Source organism: Carettochelys insculpta, chromosome 2 (genome assembly GCF_033958435.1).
Source record: "Carettochelys insculpta isolate YL-2023 chromosome 2, ASM3395843v1, whole genome shotgun sequence".
In the NCBI taxonomy this organism is placed as follows: Eukaryota; Metazoa; Chordata; order Testudines; family Carettochelyidae; genus Carettochelys; species Carettochelys insculpta.
The window spans coordinates 235,017,936-235,036,983 of NC_134138.1; the positions used below are offsets into that span (position 1 = coordinate 235,017,936).

At 46.7% G+C, this 19,048-nt stretch overlaps 1 protein-coding gene across 2 annotated transcripts in view; it reads left to right on the plus strand.

Annotated features, from left to right (window-relative positions):
- CYP51A1 (cytochrome P450 family 51 subfamily A member 1) overlaps positions 1-19,048 on the plus strand; it is a 48,811-nt gene that overhangs the window by 12,075 nt on the left and 17,688 nt on the right. For both annotated transcript variants that reach the window (XR_012644259.1, XM_074986230.1), the window contains exons 4-5: positions 477-603; positions 9,898-10,072. Coding sequence is in view for 1 of the 2 variants with exons in the window: in XM_074986230.1 (XP_074842331.1) it covers positions 477-603; positions 9,898-10,072 (302 nt within the window). In the remaining variant the exon portion in view is untranslated. The remainder of the gene's footprint in view (positions 1-476; positions 604-9,897; positions 10,073-19,048) is intronic.

Below are 19,048 nucleotides of genomic sequence, written 5' to 3' on the forward strand. Positions count from 1 at the left end.
AGCAGCCCCTAGCCCCATGTTCAGGATCTACAGTTCCGTGCTGGCTTTTCACAGCAGCTTGCTCTTTACGTATTTGAGTGATTGAAGTTAAGAACTCTCTGAAAATATTAACCAAATGTAGTACCAAATGTCAATATAGACTACATTAAATGAGTTCTGCTCTGACATTTGTAAGAGACTTGCAACTACACCACAGTATTATAGTTGGCATGTCATGAGGCAAGCATTCTTGCTTGAAAACCAAAGCAGCTAAATTCAAATGGTATTTCAGATTTATAGCATAGGTTGTGAAAATTCCAAAAGAATTTTCAAGGAGTATGTAGTAGTTTTGAGTTTCTCGATTTTGTTTTTTACCTCCATTTCTAGAAGGGTCTTTCTATCCCATGGTGACTCTTCTATTTTCCTATTTGTCTTTTTTGTTAATAAGTAAAGTTAGTGTAACTCGTGCTATCACACTAATATTTTAACTATTGCAGGTGTTTTTGGAACAAAAGAAAATGCTGAAAACTGGGCTGAATATAGCCCAGTTAAAACAACACGTACCTATAATTGAACATGAAACAAAGGAGTACTTCAAATCCTGGGGAGAAAGCGGAGAAAGAAGTAAGAAAGAAGAGATGCTTTGTGTTTTGAAAAGTTACAATGAAAGGAGTGGCACAAGAAATAGCTTCTTACCCCAGTATTTTGATACATGATCTACTTGAATGCTTTTAATAGAAGGGAAAGACAGGCTCAACAGTATCAGATGTTCCATGCCCAGAAGAATACAGTACAAAACCTGTTCCTCGCCTAGTTAAAGCTAGGGGGAGAATGAAGCCACTTACCAAGTTAGTAGGTGTAAAAAGCTAATTTTACTCTTGGCTTTATAGTCTATGCCTGTTTTGTTCCCAACCTAACAGTACAGTGTGCAATGGGATAGTTTTGCAAGGGTTTAGACCTAATGTCTTCAGTAACCAGCAACTCATCATTTCTAAATGTTGTTCCTTATTCTGGAATCAAGATCAGGAACTCATATCTTCTAAGGAAATATAAATGATCTATTTCTTTAAAAACAGCCTGACTTAAGCCCAGTTAGATTAACTAAAAAAAAGACTGACTGTTCATTATATTAATGTGCATTTATTTCCAAATTTCATTGACTTGAAGGGGGTACTTCCTCATGAGCATCTTATTCCTGGCACAGTGCTGTGCCACAGTGCAATGAGGAATTTGTGCAGAATTAATGGTTTGTGGTTTCATTGATTGCTGTAGAGCTGCTGGGCATAACCAGGGGCCTCTAGAGCCTGCAGAGTCGGGGTTGCAAGTAAAGGATATTGCTGGGGATGGGAAAGCTGGAGTCCTTCCAGCAGCTACAGTTCCTAGCATGTCCTGAAAGGAGGTGGCAGCATGCAGGAAAGTCCGTACAAGCCTGAGGCCCAACATTAATCTCTTTCTCCCTCTGGATCTTGGGGATACAGGGAGTGTGGGTTGCGGGCTTGTAGCTGGTGTTGGGGGTGCATGTGTCTCTCAGCCTCCTCCAACACCTGCCAAATACTTCCAGTACATTTGCACCCCTCCAGCACTCCATCTTTCCTCAGCTCTCCTCTTCCCAGCAATGCCCTCTGTTTGGGAACTTCTATATAGTAACCTTTTGGGAGTAGGTAGAACAAACAAGTCTACTAAAATACTGGAGAAGTGGAGATTTTCCCCATGATATGCCCAGGTGTCACATGTGACCCACCCTGACTAGAGGCACCCAGCAAAAGTATAACAAACAGGATTGTCATAAGGGTTTCTTTAACTCTCCAGTCCTGGTGGAATCTTTTGTTATCTGTACTGGTATTGACATACATGCTGTATAATTGAACCTACCGTGATTGTTTAAATAATATGTGCTGAATTTTTATCAAAATGTTTTGGACCAGAAGTCTCCCACGACTAGCATGTGCATGAGTAAAACTGGCACAGTTTAGCCCACAGAACAGAACATAGTGATGACTGAATTACTCGTGTGAAATTTTTTTCCACCTGGTGAATGACACATTTGCGTAATGGCATCATTCTGTCTGCCACCCGGGGGTGGGCTGGGGCATGGGGAACAAGGGCGAGGCCCAGGGAAGGCTGGGGCTGGCTGCATGGCTCCCCAACCCCCAGAAAGAAGGGGGTTGGCAAGCTCAGTAAGCAAATGTTTCTAGAATTATTTGTAAAACTGTCAGATTTATCAAAAATATTTTTTTTTTATTGCCACTTACCTCTTTTCTGAAAGTGTGAACAGTCTCTGTCCAACCCCCCACTCCACCAAATGTGATGTTACTCTTTTCAGGGAATGTCTTTTTGCATGGACTCCAAGATTTTTCAGTTGAAGATTCACAGTTGTACAGAAGCAACTTCTTATTTCCTGATAACTGTTGTTGACACTTTTCACCCTTTCCAAATGAAACAGCTCCCTTCAAACATAGCCAATTTTTTCCACCTTTCCTGGCTTGTGAGCTACTCCCACCTACATCGCAGGCCTAGTTAACAATGCCTTGCTTTTGCAGCTTTTGTTGTTTGTTATGGTCATATAATACCTCCAAAGTCTCTCTTCCTCTGTTCTACAAGCCATGATGGACTGTCAGTATGATCAATTGACTACAAAAGCGGTGGATTAAGGAACAGATAGAGGTTTTTAACCAAGCTAGGTATAGGACACAACAAAGACTAAGATACAGACTGGTCCCCCAAAATTCAAAGTATTAATAAATGAAGTGTCTGTAACCTGAACTGCTCATTCTTTGCGTGGTCCCCCTGGGTGCTCCACATTAGGTGTCGGGCTCGCCCTGGTGCTGCAGATTGGAGATTTCCAGTTGTATCTCGTCGGGTCACGCATGTGCTGATGCACGTCGGTCCTTCGTGCGCTTTCGGTCTTGTGCGCAATCTGGTCCAAGCCAGTTCCTCTCAACCGCCAATGGCTGTAGGTGGAATCCACTCCGGCTCCAACGCCTGAGACAGATAAATTTGTTATAATATAGTTACTAATTTGGATTACTGGCTATGGTCTGAAGAAGTGGGTCTGTCCCACGAAAGCTCACCTAATAAACTATTTTGCTAGTCTTTAAAGTGCTACTTGACTGCTTTTTGTTTTGATAGTTACTAATTTGGTTTCCCTCATTTTCTAAGACTGTTAAAGTTGTTTTTTGTGTATAGATTTAAAAAAAAAGGGGGCGGGGAAGAGAGGAAAAGAGAGAATAAGAAAAGGAGGCGGCCGCCTTTGGCGGTCCGCTGTCTTAGAGACTGTAAACGTTATCTGCTTTGTTAGCTGTTAACAGCCATTAACTGCCTTATTTAACGTTGAAAGGAGTTAAGCAGCCTGAAAGAGATGTCTTTCCCCGGGGTTTAAGAAATGTGAATCATGCCATGAGGCCATGCCTGCCTCCAATGGCCATAGTAAATGTATTTGCTGTCTGGGAGAGGCCTATGTTCCCCAGAAATGTCCTCACTGCTCTAAACTAATGGCCAGAGCAAGGAGGGATGGGGAAATGAAATTAAAAACGATCTTGTTCGACAAGCCCTCCAGCCTGAGCCGTCAGAGACGTCCCAGAAGGAAGGGCCCGCAGGGCTGCATGAGAGGAAGGCAACCTCCTTAACCTCTTCTACGCGTAAGAAAAAGAAGGTATCCCCAACTGGATCCTTGCCAGTGGTACCTGTGGGCAGGACAAGCAAGGCACTGGGCTGTGAACTGCTGGCGGCTCAAAGCAGCGAGAAGGCTGCACACCGACCAGCGAACAGTTGGCACCGAGGATCCTGCAGGCGCCGACATGGCAGGCACCAGAGGCTGCAGCACCGAGTCTCGCGGAACCGAGAGCACTAGAACCGGCGTCCCCAGCACAGGACCCGATGGTGCTGGAGGCAGCTACTCTCACGGAACCATGTGTAGCAGCACAGGCCACGTCACCAACAGCTGCACCGAGGTTCCCGGCACCGGAGATGACGGCACCCACCTTTTCAGAGGCACAGGCTGGGCAAGGCAAGATCCAAGACCTGGCACCGTAGTCCATCCCCTGACATTCTTGGGATGCCACTTTCTCTTAGCTCTCCTCCCGAGGTGGGTAGGCCAGCCTTCCTGAGACCTCCATCTCCATTTATTCAACCACCCCTCCCTGGCTCAGACATCCTTCATCGGTCTCCATAATGGAACCGCATGAGCGCTTCTACAGAGCATCTCTGCCGTTCTCAACATCATCAAGGCGATCACTCGCCTCTCGGCACTATACATACAGACATCGGTCATGGTCTAGCTCTCCATCACCGGGACCCTGCCTCTCGTGTTACGGCCGCTTATATCATGGCAAACATTATCGGCACTGGGGCTCAAGATCGAGGGGCAGATCCCTGCCTCAACCTTCAGTGCCTGCCTACATCCCTCCTCTCCCTTCGAAAACAACACAGGCCTCTCCAGCGGGGACAGGTCCAGAGTCGTTGGACCTCCTGCTAGAACCTTCAAGGGAATGGACACACGAGGTGCCCGAGGAACCAGAGGAAATTCATCACAGCGACGCTTCCTCATCCTTCCCAGATGAGGCGGTTGTCTCTGGGGATACCTCTCCCCCAGACGACCTCAAACAATTCCAAGAGCTTTTCAAGAGGGTGGCACACGCTCAGGACATACAAATTGTGGAAGTGCAGGAGAAACATCACAAACTCTTCAAAAACCTAAGGACCCCCCCCCCCCGCATCATCTACGATAGCCATCCCACTAGATGAAGCCATTATGGAAGCTGCCACGAATATATGGCAGACCCCTGCTTCCATTCCACCTATGAACAAAAGGGCAGACAAGTAGTACTTTGTACCATCCAAGGGTATGGAATTTCTGTTTTAACCACCCCCAACCAAATTCCCTAGTAGTTGAATCTTCGTAGCACAGATCAAAGGCACTGCAATACAAGTCGGTGGGGTCCGACAAGGACGCAAAAGAACTGGACTTATTTGGGAGGAAGGTTTACTCCGCCTCCATGTTATTACTGTGAATGGCTAACTATGCTGCCCATTTGTCGAATCATAACTTCGACAACTACATTAGACTTACCTCTCTTATGGACTTCCTCCCGCATGATAAGAAACCGGTCTTGAAGGGAGTAGTCCAGGAGGGCTATGCAGCTTCACAAACAGGTGTCCAGATTGCCCTGGACGTAGCGGATATGGTGGCACGCTCCACAGCCCCAGCAGTGGTAATGTGTAGAGAGTCATGGCTCCAGACATCTGGCCTCCCCAAAGATCTGCAAACGAAAATCGTAGATCTCCCATTTGACAAGGAAAAACTATTCGCTCACTCCACTGATTTGGTCCTACATTCCAGTAAGGATTCGAGGACCATACTCAGAACACTGGGAATACACACCCCTCCCTACAGGAGACAGAAATTTTACCCTCAACAAAGGCGTTACGCCTACCAACCCCAGCGCTCACAATGTCAGCGGGGTTACAATCAGGGATGCCACCACCACCACCAACAGCATAGGGTATCCAGGCAACGCCCCCAACAAGGGCATACATCATCGGGGCAAGCCCCAAGACAGCAAGTTTGATGGTCAGGTCGAGGACTGCAATACCAAGACCATCCCTCACTACCAATCACAGCATATGTTCCACCACCGACTCAAACCATTTTATCCTCAATGGCAAAGCATCACGACAGACAAATGGGTGTTGGAAGTTCTAGCCAAAGGGTACACCATCCCTTTCCGATCCCTACCACCACCAAAACCCCCTACCCAGTCCCTCCCCAGGGACCCCTCTCACGAGATGAGGTTAAAGCAAGAGGTATACCACCTCATATTTATAGGGGCGGTGGAGAGAGTCCTGGACGAATTCCAAGGGAAAGGTTTCTACTCCCGATACTTTCTAACAGAGAAAAAAACAGGAGGCTGGAGGCCAGTCCTGGATGTATGGGCTATCAACCGGTATTTGCACAAACAATGCTTCAAGATGACTACAGTCGCCTCCATAGTCACAGCACTGGACTTACAGGATGTTTATTTCCATATAACAATCCATCTGGCAGACAGGCTCTTTCTTCACTTCAAAGTGGGCATGGAGGACTTACAATACAGGGCCCTTCCATTTGGTCTGTCTTCAGTGCCCAGAGTCTTTACCAAAATGCTCGCGGTAGTGTCAGCTGACCTACACTGGCAGGGCATGTTCATTTTTTCCATATCTGGACAACTGCCTTCTAAAGAGATTTCAAGGGCAGATGTCCTGTGCATGATAGACAACACTACAAGGACCTTCCTCTCGCTGGGCCTAGTCATCAACTTCCAGAAATCGACAATGGAGCCCACGCAAAACATAGAGTTCATAGGGGCACGCCTAGACTCTACTACATCGAGAGTATATCTGCCCGATGCCTGTTTTTGTGCTATCAGAGCCTTGGTGCAGGTGTTGACGTACAGCCCCACAGTGCCAATCCTAACTTGCTTACAGCTCCTGGGGCACGTGGCTGCCACCACGTTCATGGTACAGAATGCCAGACTACGTATGCGAGGCCTACAGCACTGGTTGGTGAGCGTGTACAGGCCGATGATTCATACCGTTCACAAAATGGTATTGCCCACAATGGAGGTGCAAAATTCTCTGGCATGGTGGGCAGACCCCAAGAACTTACTATTAGGGGTGCCATTCCACCAACTGCAAATTACGGTTTTTCTCACGATGGACGCGTCCCACATATGATGGGGAGTGCACGTAGGCAACAAAGTGACACAGGGGCAATGGTCCCCCACAGAGACGGCAATGCACATAAATGTATTGGAACTCAGAGCAGTGTTAAATGCACGCAGGTGCTTCTGAAAATAACTGTGGGACAAGTAGTCGAAGTCAATACTGACGACACCTCCACAATGTTCTGTATCAATCGCCAAGGCGGGGCCAGATCTTGTGCGCTACGCCCAGAGGCGGTCCAACTGTGGAATTGGTGCATTGCAAACAACAACGCTCAAAGCCTCATACGTGCCGAGTGTCCACAATGTGAAAGCGGACCAACTAAGCAGACACTTTACTCTCACGCACAAGTGGCAAATCTGCTCCACGAAGTATTTCACAGATGGGGGTTTCCCCAGATCGACTTGTTTGCCACCTACACCAACAAGAAATGCCCGCAATATTGTTCCAGAGCAGGCATTGGGCAGGGTTCACTGGGGGACGCCTTCATGCTCTCATGGAAGGGTCCCCTGTTGTATGCATTTCCTCCCACAAAGCTCATTCACAAGGTCCTAGAAAAAGCCAGAAGGGAGGAGGCGCATATAATACTAATAGTCCCGACATGGGATCGACAGCAATGGTTTCCCTTGCTCCTACACATGTCATACTGCCCGCCACTCCCCCTCCCTATAGTGCCGGACCTTCTCACGCAGAGTCAGGGGTCCATACCGCACCCCCATCCTCGAATACTCCACCTACAAGCATGGCTAATTCATGGCTCAGCGCCTTTAGAGAGAACATGCTCAGAAGGAGTAAAAGAGGTCCTGGAGTGCAGTCAGCGGGCCTCCACTAGGAGGACTTATGCACATAAATGGAAATGTTTTATATCCTGGTGTTCGTCCAAGCAATTGACTCCTGGACGTTTCCATTCCCACAATCCTAGAGTACTTACTGGAACTGAAACACGGTGGACTCACTCTATCGTCGTTAAAGATCCACCTTGCGGCTATATCAGCGTTCCAACATATGGAGGAGGGGCCAACCATATTTGCCCATCCCATTACCACACGGTTTCTAAAGGGGCTCGCAAACTTGTACCCCCCACGGAAACCATTATCGCCTTCATGGAGCTTGAACTTGGTCCTTGACACACTGTCTAGTCCACCCTTTGAACCATTGGCCACAGTACTCCTCTGGCTACTTACCATGAAAGCAACTTTCTTCTCACAATTACATCAGCCCGCAGGGTGAGCAAGCTTGCAGCAATAATGGCAATGCCACCCTATACGACTTATTTCAAAGGAGACGGTGATTTTATGATTACACCTGGCCTTCATTCCAAAGATTGCCTCAGAGTTCCATATTAACGAACCAATAGTTTTACCTTCATTTTACCCACATACTTCAAGTAAGGAAGTGCAGCTGCATTCACTCAATGTGAGGAGGGCATTGGCCTTTTACATAGACAGAACTAAGCCCTTCCGGAAAACAGACTGACTCCTGGTGTCTCTTGCATCCAGATCAAAAGCCTATCCTCACAAAATTTCAAACAACATCATATCCTGCATAAAACTGTGCTACAAGCTCTGTAAGACCCCTCTGCTAGCTCCGCCCACAGCTCACTCCACTAGAGCAATGGCGACATCGACAGCCTTCTTCAAAGGGAGTCGCTTTGAAGGACATCTGCAGAGCGGTGACTTGGTCATCCTACGACACCTTCGCCAAGCACTGTGCGATGCTCCGGGTGTTGGATGAGGATACGCGTCTATTGACAGCAGTCCTTTCAAGGGCAAGCTGCACGTAAATCTGGTACCCACCTCCATTTTTGGGGCCACTGCTGGGTAGTCACCTAATGTGGAGCACCCATGGGGGCCACTTGAAGAAGAAAGAGAAGTTGCTCACTTGTGTAGTAATGATGGTTCTTCGAGATGTGTCTCCATGGGTACTCCACTACCCACCCATTCCTCTCCGCTTTGGAGTTCTGCGTGGTGTCTTTCAGGAGCATCTGGGGCGGTTGATTGAGGAACTGGCGTGGACCGGATCACGCACGTGACTGAAAGTGCGTGAAGGACCGACGCGCATCGGTGCATGTGTGACCCAACAAGATACAGCTGGAAATCTCTCTGATCTGCGGCGCCATGGCAAGCCTGACACCTAATGTGGAGCACCCACGGGGACACATTTTGAAGAACCATCATTACTACACAAGTGAGTAACTTTTCTTTCTCAGCGAACCAGCTGCCATTCCCATCTTCATTGCTGTTTTACCTATACATGCTATTAAGTGAGGAGTCTGTATTTTAAAGGCCCCAGATTGTTCTCCCTTTTTCCAGCATGTTTTGTCACATTTTTCTCCCACTTGAATAGTAACAGAGAGGAAGCAGTGCTAGTCTATACACTATCAAAACAAAAAGCAGTCGAGTAGCACTTTAAAGACTAGCAAAATAGTTTATAAACTATTTATATTTTGCTAGTCTTTAAAGTGCTACTTGACTGCTTTTTGTTTTCTCCCACTGTAATTGAAAACCTCAGACATCCTCAAACAGCTTGCTCCTTCCAGTGCACCGGGCAGGGTTGGTTTCAAGTCCATCCTTCAGGTCTGAGAATTATTGTTTCAGGACTAGCTTCTTCATATTTTTGATCTGAAACAAGATTGCATTAATTTTCTACAACCGAGTCACTCTCCTTTCAGATCCTGACCAGGGTTTGTAGCACAACATAACTCTCATCACCACTGGAAAAGCTTTTTCTTGGAAATACTTTAAAATATTTTTTCTCCTGGTTGAAATGCATCTTATGTTTCCACAAAAGTGCTTCAAATCAGCTGTTTGTGGTGGTGGGGTACAAGTTCAACCATCATGGAAATTACTTCTGGCTTTTAAAGGTGTAAATAACAATCAGGTGCCTGTTTGGGCACATCTCACTTACACAAACAGAAGCTTACAGCTACCTCAGTCAGTCCATCTCCTTTTATTTCTCTACTGTGCTTTCTTCTTTTCTAATTAGCTTTTCCAAGTAATCCCTTTTGGACATATCCCCTCCCCACTGTCTTAAATCTGGGATCAATTTGTGGAAGAACCCTTTCAGAAACTTGTTTTCTAATTCTCTGTAGTCAGTTAATTCGATTTTTTTTTTTTTTTTTTTTTTTTCTGCCAGAAGTGAAAGTAATGGCTTGTAAAATTCAACACCACCTCCCCAAAATGTGTGTTGACTGACTTTCCCTTTCCACTCTTTATTCAGATTTGTTTGAAGCGTTTTCAGAGCTCATTATTTTGACAGCAAGTCATTGTTTACACGGGAAGGAGATCAGAAGCCTACTCAATGCGAAGGTGGCGCAACTGTATGCTGATCTGGATGGGGGATTTACTCATGCAGCTTGGCTTCTGCCAGGCTGGCTACCATTGCCTAGCTTCAGGTACCAAAGCTAGCAGGTTAAGAACTACTCTGCTTGTTTCAGCTGTTTTTTAAAATATGCCGTAAGTGAATGTTGATATCAAATAAAAATGGAATGCCAGGATGCTTCCTATAGGGCAGTTCATCAAAATAATGCTTTCGTATTGTAACTTCGACTAGAAATTAGGAAAGCTGTTGCTTTTAACTGACTTCTAAAAATATAAGAATTATAGCTTTCCTCACAGCATAACAAATACCATATAACTAAAAGCTATCCCCCCAGATACCAAGTACCTGAATTAGAGCCCGCACATTAAGAATGTGTTTAGGAGTTTCCAAACATGTTAATTCAGTATAATTGATCTGTCTGAAATTTAGAGTATGTAACTAAATATATATTGATCTAGTTTGAAGCAGTTTTTGAAGCTCTGAAGCTCTGTAAAGAAAATAACCTATATGTAAGGTATGAGTCTGATCCTTCAAGTTACGTGAGCGCATGTGGGTTTGTTTGCACAGTGTCTTAATTTTTCTATTAAAACTTCAGACTTAAAATGGTTACCACAAATAATTGACGTGATACAATAAAAGTTTATCTGGTATGTTGGAAGAATGGTGAGGGGATGCCAGTCAGTCAAATGCTGAAGTTATTTAAGAGCTTTGAGTATGGGAGGGGCCTCCAAGCTGAGGCAGCAGTACAGGCTCTGGGCTGGGGCCAGATATGAGGGGGTTCAGGCTGCAAGAAGGAGATCCAGACTTGGTCAGGGGGTTTCATGAAGGGGGAGATGAGTGCTCTGGCTGTGGGGTATAGACTCTTGAGTGGGGCCAAGGATGAGGGGTTTGGGTTGTGGAGCAGGTTCCCTACTGGGGTAAAGGGTTTGGGGTGCAGGAGAATGTGTGGGGTTTGGGACTGGGGAGGGAGACATGGTTGGGAGACCTCAGGCCTGGGATTTTGTGGGGCCTGGGTTTGGGCAACACTTACTTTGCGTAGCTTCCCAGAAGTGGTGGGAGATCTCTACTTCTAGGCAGAGGCATGGCTAGGCAGGTTCCGCAGGCTGCCTCTGTCCACGGGGGTCATCCCTGTAGCGCTCTCTGGCAGAGTTTCCTGGCGAGTAGAAACTGGACCCAGTGCTTGGGGTTGTGCAGGGCAGGGGCGGTGAATGGAGCACCCATGGATCAGCAAGAACATGTTGCTGCTTCCAGGGAGCCATACAGAGCCAAGGTTGGGAGCTTCCTGGCTCCATGCTAGCAAGAGTGTGAACCGGATTTTCAAGGAAGTTCAGAAATGCTGGTTTATAGAGTTTTCTGGCTGTCACAGGGTTTGATAATGCAGCTTTTACTAGTAACAGAGAGAAAGCTGTGCTAGTCTGTGTGTACTATAAAAACAAAAAAGCAGTCCAGTAGCACTTTAAAGACTAAGACAATAATTCATTAGGTGATGAGCTTTCGTGAGACAGACTCACTTCTTCAGACCATAGCCATACCAGAACAGGCTCAATATTTAAGGCACAGAGAACCAAAAATAGTAATCAAGGTTGACAAATCAGAAAACTACTATCAAGGTGAGCAAATCAGAGAGCAGAGGGGTGAGTGTGTTGGGGGGAATTAAGAATTAGATTAAGCTAAGTATGCAAAAGAGCCCCTATAATGACCTAAAAAATTCCCATCCCGGTTCAAACCACATGTTAACGTGTCAAATTTGAATATAAAACAGAGTTCAGCAGCCTCGCTTTCCAAGTGCTGTGAAAATTCAATTTCAGTAAGACGCAAACTTCAGGTCATTAACAGAATGGCCCACTCCATTAAAGTGGTGACTCACCAGTTTGTGGATCAGGAGTGTTTTTGTCTGTTTTATGCCCATTAATTCCTCATCTAAGAGAGTTTTTGAAGTCTGTCCAATATACAAAGCATGTGGGCATTGTTGGCACATGATGGCATATATGATGTTAGTTGAGGAACATGAGAATGTGCCCATGATTCTGTGAATAACCTGGTTAGGTCCAGTGATGGTATCTCCAGAATAGATAGGTGGACAAAGTTGGCAATGGGCTTTGTTGCAAGGAAAAGTTCCAGGACTGGTGTTCCTGCGGTATAGACTCTCTCTATAGGTGAGAGTCCTCATAAGGTTGGGAGGTTGTCTGTAGGAGAGAACAGGCCTGTCACCTAGGGCCTTCTGGAGTGTGGCATCCTGATTAAGGATAGGTTGTAGGTCTTTAATAATGCATTGCAGTAGTTTGAGTTGGGGGCTGTAGGTAATGATCAGTGGTGTTCTGTTGTTGTCTTTCTTGGTGCAGATAGTTGAAGTCTCAATGGAATTCAACCTTTTGAATCTTTGAATCTTTTTGAGTCTTTAAAGTGCTGCTGGGCAGCTTTTACAGTGTATATGTGTGGTGTGTGTGTGTTTTTTTTTTTTTCATAGTATAATTATATAGGTCTTTATTCAATAAAGCATTTAAGTGCATGGGTTAACTTTAAGCAAAATTAGTAGTTCAAGTGATAATATGAATACACATGCTACACTAGCTGTATATAGGTCGGTTTGCATGAGTTGAAGAATTTTGTAGCAGCAATACCATGGAAGGGGGTGTTTGCCATCTCTCTTTCCTTGTGCATTTTGTGAGGGTCTAGAGGACAATTGTGTCTTACCACACACAGGTCCTTCTTAACTGCCCATTATATACATTGGAATTCTTGTTACTCCTGCAGCGAGGTTTTGGGACTTGGCAGCTTTGATAATTCATTCTTTGGATCACGTGACCTTTACAGATGCAGGGTGAGCTCCCTTCCTTCCGGGTGTCTGCTGTTCACTCTTATCCTCTGACTTTTCAGGAGAGCTGGCAGACATCTCGGGCCAGCTCTCAAGGCTTGGCGGCATTAGCTTGGTCTAGGGGATACAGGTCCACTTGACCTACAGCAGATCACAACTTTCTTCTTCGAGTGTCCCCGTGGGTGCTCCACATTAGGTGTCGGGCTCGCCCGGCGCCGCAGATCGGATCTTCCAAGCAGTTTCTGCCGGACCGCGCATGCGCCGGTGCGCGCCGCTCCCCCGCGCGCTCCCGGCCATGTGCGCGATCCGGTCCCCGCCAGTTCCTCTTAACCGCCGTCGGCTGCAGACGGAATCCAACTAGGCTAAGGCCAAGTAGTGTATTCAACGACTTTATCTGTTTTTTCTTAAAGTTTTTTCCAGGCACTTAGGCTACTATAAGCTAGCCGGTTGTTATTTTGTAAAAAAAAAAAAAAACAACAACGAACAAGCTAGGAGAGGGACAGCTCAGCCAGTCCCAGTAACAAGCGCCGGAGGCCAGGAGCTAGGGCTATCAGCCCTCCTGCTAAGGCAGGCCATCGGACGGGGAAAACGGCACAAAGAAGGTGCTAAGTACCCACTTAAAAACTCAAAGACTCATCAACAATGTCCTCTTCAGGCTTTAAAAAAAAAAAAAAATGCTGCTTCTTGATAAGGCCCTCCAGCCAGAAGCGCCGGAGCGGCCGCAGCAGGAGGGACCCTCTGGGGCCCTTAAAGGTCCACTTGACCTACAGCAGATCACAACTTTCCATCTAGCTTACTGAGATGAATGATACCAAAATCTTTCAGTGCTGGTACTGTGTAAGTATGACGTAAGGGGCATGCTGCCCTTTGGGTCCTTGGTACTAACAGGGACTGACTTTCATGGTGCAGCCCATATCTGCCTCCTGTCCTGGAGGAGGAATGGGTGATACTGCCCATAGTGGTGTTGCCAGACAGGATCGGTCAGCTTCTATCCCTGAGGACTGCAGTAAACCCTCCATTTAATGGATTAATGGGGGGAGGGGTGTTTGTTACTGCCAAAAGTCTGTTACATGCAAATGATTATACTGTGGTGATGATGCACTGACCTTCCCAGCCCATCACTGTTTTGTCTCCCCTTTTCTTTGCCCCACCCGTGCCCCATTCTTTCCCTAACACCTCCATCTCCCTCTCCCAGTTACCAGGAGAGGAGCTGAATGCCAGCCTGGCTCCTTCCACCACCTGCAGCTCTCAGCACTGCGGCTCCTCCAGTCCCTGGCTTGCGCAAAGGTAGAGCAAGGCTGCCCTCAGCCTGCCAGCAGGCAGCAGCCTGACACCAGGGCTGCTGCTCGCTGCCATTGTGGGCAGCAGTGTTTGGGTACTGAAATGCTCCATGCACTTAGGGGTTGGTGGAAGAGAGCTCCCGTGCCCAGCTGCAGCCCCTCCACCCGGCTCCTCTGGCCCCAGTGGCCCCGGCTGCTGTGGTGGCCCCTCCAGCCCTAGTGGCAACTCTGGTGAGTCTGACTTTTATGTAGTGGGGGGGGTGGCGGGAGGGGCTTGCAGACAGCATCCGTTATTTCCAAAGTTCATTATATTGGGGTCCATTAAATTGAAGGTTTACTGTACAGTGTTCTAGGACTTTTTTAGGTGGGAAGCCGCAGCCCTGGAGATGTCTCAAATCTCATTGGTGGATATGCTGCAAAAGGTCCTTGACGTCCATCGCTCCTCGGCATCAGGGCACATAGCGAGCCCAATCAATGAAGCCCTTTGGAACTCACAGCAGACCTGTGGTTGGCGTGGTCGTCCAAGCGAGATGAGAGATGATTCCAAATCCCAGCTACAAAAAATTGAATTGTAGTCCCAGTTCAGTACCAGGATCCTAGTCATAATCACAGCCATTGATAGGACTCATTTGGGCTGACAGAAGGTGACACTCAGGATTAGGAGGTTAAACACCTCCATCTCCTGTGTCATAAAGCTGTGATCTCTTGAAGATTCCAGATGGGCATGATAGAAATATAACCATAAAACTAGTGTACATTACAACCATTAATTGGGAAGGTTCCACAAGATTACAGGCAGAAATTTTGCATCATCCTCGTGCAGGATTGATTGGTAGCTAGAACAGTGCATCAGGAAGTTTTGGCTCCTGCTAATTTTTCTCGGAACTATGGCAGTGGCAGTTCTTCATGGCTTTGTTTTTTTTGTTTTGTTTTGTTTTGTTTTTTGTTTTGTTTGGTGTTTTTTGCGGGGGGGGGGGGGGGGGCGGGGCATGGGCGGCAGCGGGAAACATTCCATGACAGCTGCAAACAACAATTTAGGAATTGCTTTTTTGAGGGCTGATCTTTCTTTCATGAGAACTGGTGAAGCAGTGAGACCTCAAAACTGCAAAAAAAACCCTCAGTGCTCTGTCTCTTCAAGATAAGTCACTTTAATTCTCAAGTCTTCCAACACCAGCCTTTCATCTTATACATACTATTTGAGCCTCTGGCAGAGGTTACTCAAGACGAAAACCTGCTGAGCATTTTTCCTCCAGTCACATCCCCTATACTGACACCAAGCAGGCAGTATATTTGATTTGATGCCTAAGGACAACTCACCAGTCTTCTGGTGACCTCTGCTTTCCCTCCTTTTTTGTGACCATTTGACCAACTTTCATCGTATGTGATCCAGTATCACATCAGCTTGTTGGGTTCTGGAAGTTGTTTGAACAGGCTAGATCATTCTATTTGTCTATTTCCTGTCCTTATTCAGGGACCCCACTCACAAGAGTTTGCTTCACCAGGAACTATAATTACTTTTTGATATGTGTGCTATAGGGGAGGTTCCTTTTCACCGACATATTTACTTATTTCCATGGGGACTACAGGCTTTGCCTGATACTGGACCTCAGGGCTCTCAATACCTGTTTAATGAAAGTTTAGATTTGGTCCTTCACATCCTGGACCAAAAGAACTGGTATGTTGTTGTTGATCTCAAGGATTTCTGCCTCCGTATTGTGATACACCTGGCACACAGGCATACTCTAAGGTTTATGTTTAAAAGCAAATAGTGACAATGCTGGTCTTTGCCTGTGAGCTGTCTGCAGCACTTCATGAATTTACTGGGTGCACTGCAATGGCAACAGCTCACTTGAGAACAGCTGGCATTCAGATGTCCTCATTCTTGGATAACTGGCTGGGACACTGTTGGAAGTCCAGACCCATGTCTTGTGCATTCTGCAACTGTTCCAGAATTTGGGTCTGTTGGTAAATGAGAAGTATATGTTAAACCCTACATCACAGACAAATTTCATCACAGCCGTTCTTGATGTATTCATGAGTGGTAGGGATGCTGTTGTCAACAGGTTTTATGCCACATGCAAACTCTGCTCCCATCTACAGTCCCATCTTTCAGTGCAGGTGAGGTCTTGCTCCCTGCCGGCAGGACCTTATGGCAGTGTGTACCTTAACCTTATTTGGAAAACTCCAGTTCAGGCTCTCCTCGATCTATAGACAAAGATGTCACTGTCTAGACAAGGTGGTACGTCCTTCTGCTGTTATTCCTTTAGTCTCTGAATTTATGGACATACACAGGGGAGTCTCATGTACTCCCATTTCACCCTCAAGTCCTGTGATCACTGATGCCTCCACATCTATATGTGGAGCACCTATGAACAATCTAACTGTGTAGGACCTCTGGTCAGTTGCAGAAAGGGTCTTGTTTGTCAGCAGCTGAGAGTGTGGGGCCATGTAAAATGCTTGTTCGCCTTTCTTTCCTGTGATTCCTGGTAACGATGGACAATATGGAGCTGTGTTCTAACTAAATTGGTGGTAGTGATAAGTGCCAGAGGCAGGTCCTTTGCTTTATGCTAGGAAGTCCTTCGCCTGTGGGGACTTTGTTGTTAAAGCAATATCGTGGTGTATGGCAGGCCATCTTTCCAGGTTAGACAATGGGAAGCCAGACATTCTGAACAGAGTTGTCTACAACCATCACGAAGGATCTCTATATGGGGTCATCTGAGACATCTTTTGACTTTGGGGCTCTGTTAGCTGGTGGCCGGTTAATGTGCAGTGAGGTACCTACTATGCCCTTGTTACCATCCATGTCTTTAACTGGTAGAGCGCAGGGCTCCTCCACAGCGGGCAGCCTGGGCCAGGCTGATGGATGCCCCAGGGTCCTAAACACCTGAGTCTTTCCCTGCTAGAGCAGGGAGCTCTTAGCACTCTCACCTATGGCCAGGCTGAGGTCACCAAATGGTTAAAGTTCTTTTGATTGTGTCGGCTGTGTTGCAGTGACAGACAGTAACAGCAGTCAGGCTTAGATCTTAACTAGTTACAAGTTTATTAAGGTACAGTTATAAGCGTGCGGTTACAAAGGGCTATTGTCTACTTCTTATATGCTAGCAGAGTACAGGTGTTAACAGGTTACATTACAATTCAATACCATGACGTCTTAATGCAACAACATCTATCTATAGAGCTCTATTACTTTAACTGTGCACACCAAAAGGAGACCTTAATGTGGGTACATCTTACCCTCCTTAATATGGGTATATCATACTCTCCTTGCGTCTCTCGATACCAGCGTAGCCAAGCCAGGATCGGTCACTCAGTTCCGCGGAAAGACAAATATGAGGTTGGGCGTCCCCAGTTGCGGACCTCGGGAGGCAATCACCTGACCCGACCAGCAGGTAGTTGGTGGGAATGCAGAGTCAGAGTGCTGCTGGGCCGCTCTTTATACCCCTTGGGTCACGTATCCTCTTTCTTATCTGTGGTACCAGACTGTACTGGTCTGTCTTTTGTGACGCCAGTTTTTACAAGGGCAATTCTTACTTAATTTGCACTTGTAAGACAGGAGATAAGCAATTGTGGGAGTACAGGACATTCTTTTACAAGGGCGGAGATTTCTCTTCTGGGATGGCTGTGTGGGTGGATCAAATCCATCAATGCCAGCTGGGGTAATTTCCTGAGGCCCTTCGTTAACGGTTAGCCTGCTAGCCCTCTCTCTGTGTTTTCAGTTCCTCAGGGTCACGATGAGCCAGCACATCTGGGCCCCTTTAGGAAGGCATCAAAGACTGTGCTGTTCAGTGCCCTGTGTGCTCTGAGGCACCTTAGAGGGGAGGCAAAAGCTGGTCTGTAGTGGGGAGATTTTGTCTGGCTACAGGCTCCTTGCATGGACCTTTTTGCAAGAGCACAGAACAATGACACTTTTGTTCTTGAGATGGATGTAGTCTTGTCTGTCAGGTACGTTTCTTCTTCCTTGGCTAGAGGGTCTCTTATATGCATTTCCCCGCAGCCCTGTGCTACCCACAGTTCTGCAGACAATCAAGTGGGACAAAGCCAATGTAATCTTCGTAGTCCCTGTATGACCAAGGCAAATGTGGTTCAGGGAGCTTTACAACCTCCTTAGTGCCTTACATCTGTCTGCTCATGATCCCCAACCAGTGTCCCTGTCCACACCACTTTCCACAGTTCCCGTTGGCCAGAATTGGCAATCCACGGCTAGCAGGAGCCATGAGCAGCTGTACCTGTGGAGAGGCAAGTAAATAGTGCCTGGTGGCTCACCGGGGGCTAATCCTGGTGAACCATGTCTGGCCTGCAGGCCGCTTATTGTCCACCCTGTTCTATACAATACCTGTCTGTGGGAAGCCATCTTATGCAGTGATGTAACATGCTCCTTATGAGGAGGATGTGCTCCCAGTTACTTATTTCAGCTGGGTAGTATTTATATGATTTTTATAAGTTAAAGATCTCTTATGTGTCACTAAAATCCCACCCATTAGTTTGTTCCAGTTCCCAAACTTGTTCTGTTCCTTCGTTACGTTTGTTTTGATACTAGCATTCCTGGGTATCGGTCCGTGAAAGTAGTTCCCTAGATTGCACTAAGGCATGGAACGTATCTTGACTCTTGTTAAATTTCCTATCTGCTCCTAAATGCCTGCTTGAGCAAATGCAAGGTGTTATTGAATACTTCATATAGACGAGTTTAGGGTCTGTAACTGTTAGTGTGTGCTGAATTGCAGGGTGAGTTGAAGACTCTTGTAACACATAGATGAGCAGATGTTTTTACATTGGGGGGGGCCCCTTTTCAGCCCTGGAATGTGGGGGGGGTGGTTAGGAGGTGCTCAGGAAAGGAGTGGGATGCTTGGGAGTGGGGTGCTGGGAGGCTCCAGAGGGTGCCCCAAAGGGGGAGGTGTGCTTTGGGGGAAGACCTCAGGAGGGTACTTTTATCAAGCCAGGAACTTGCCAGCTCCCC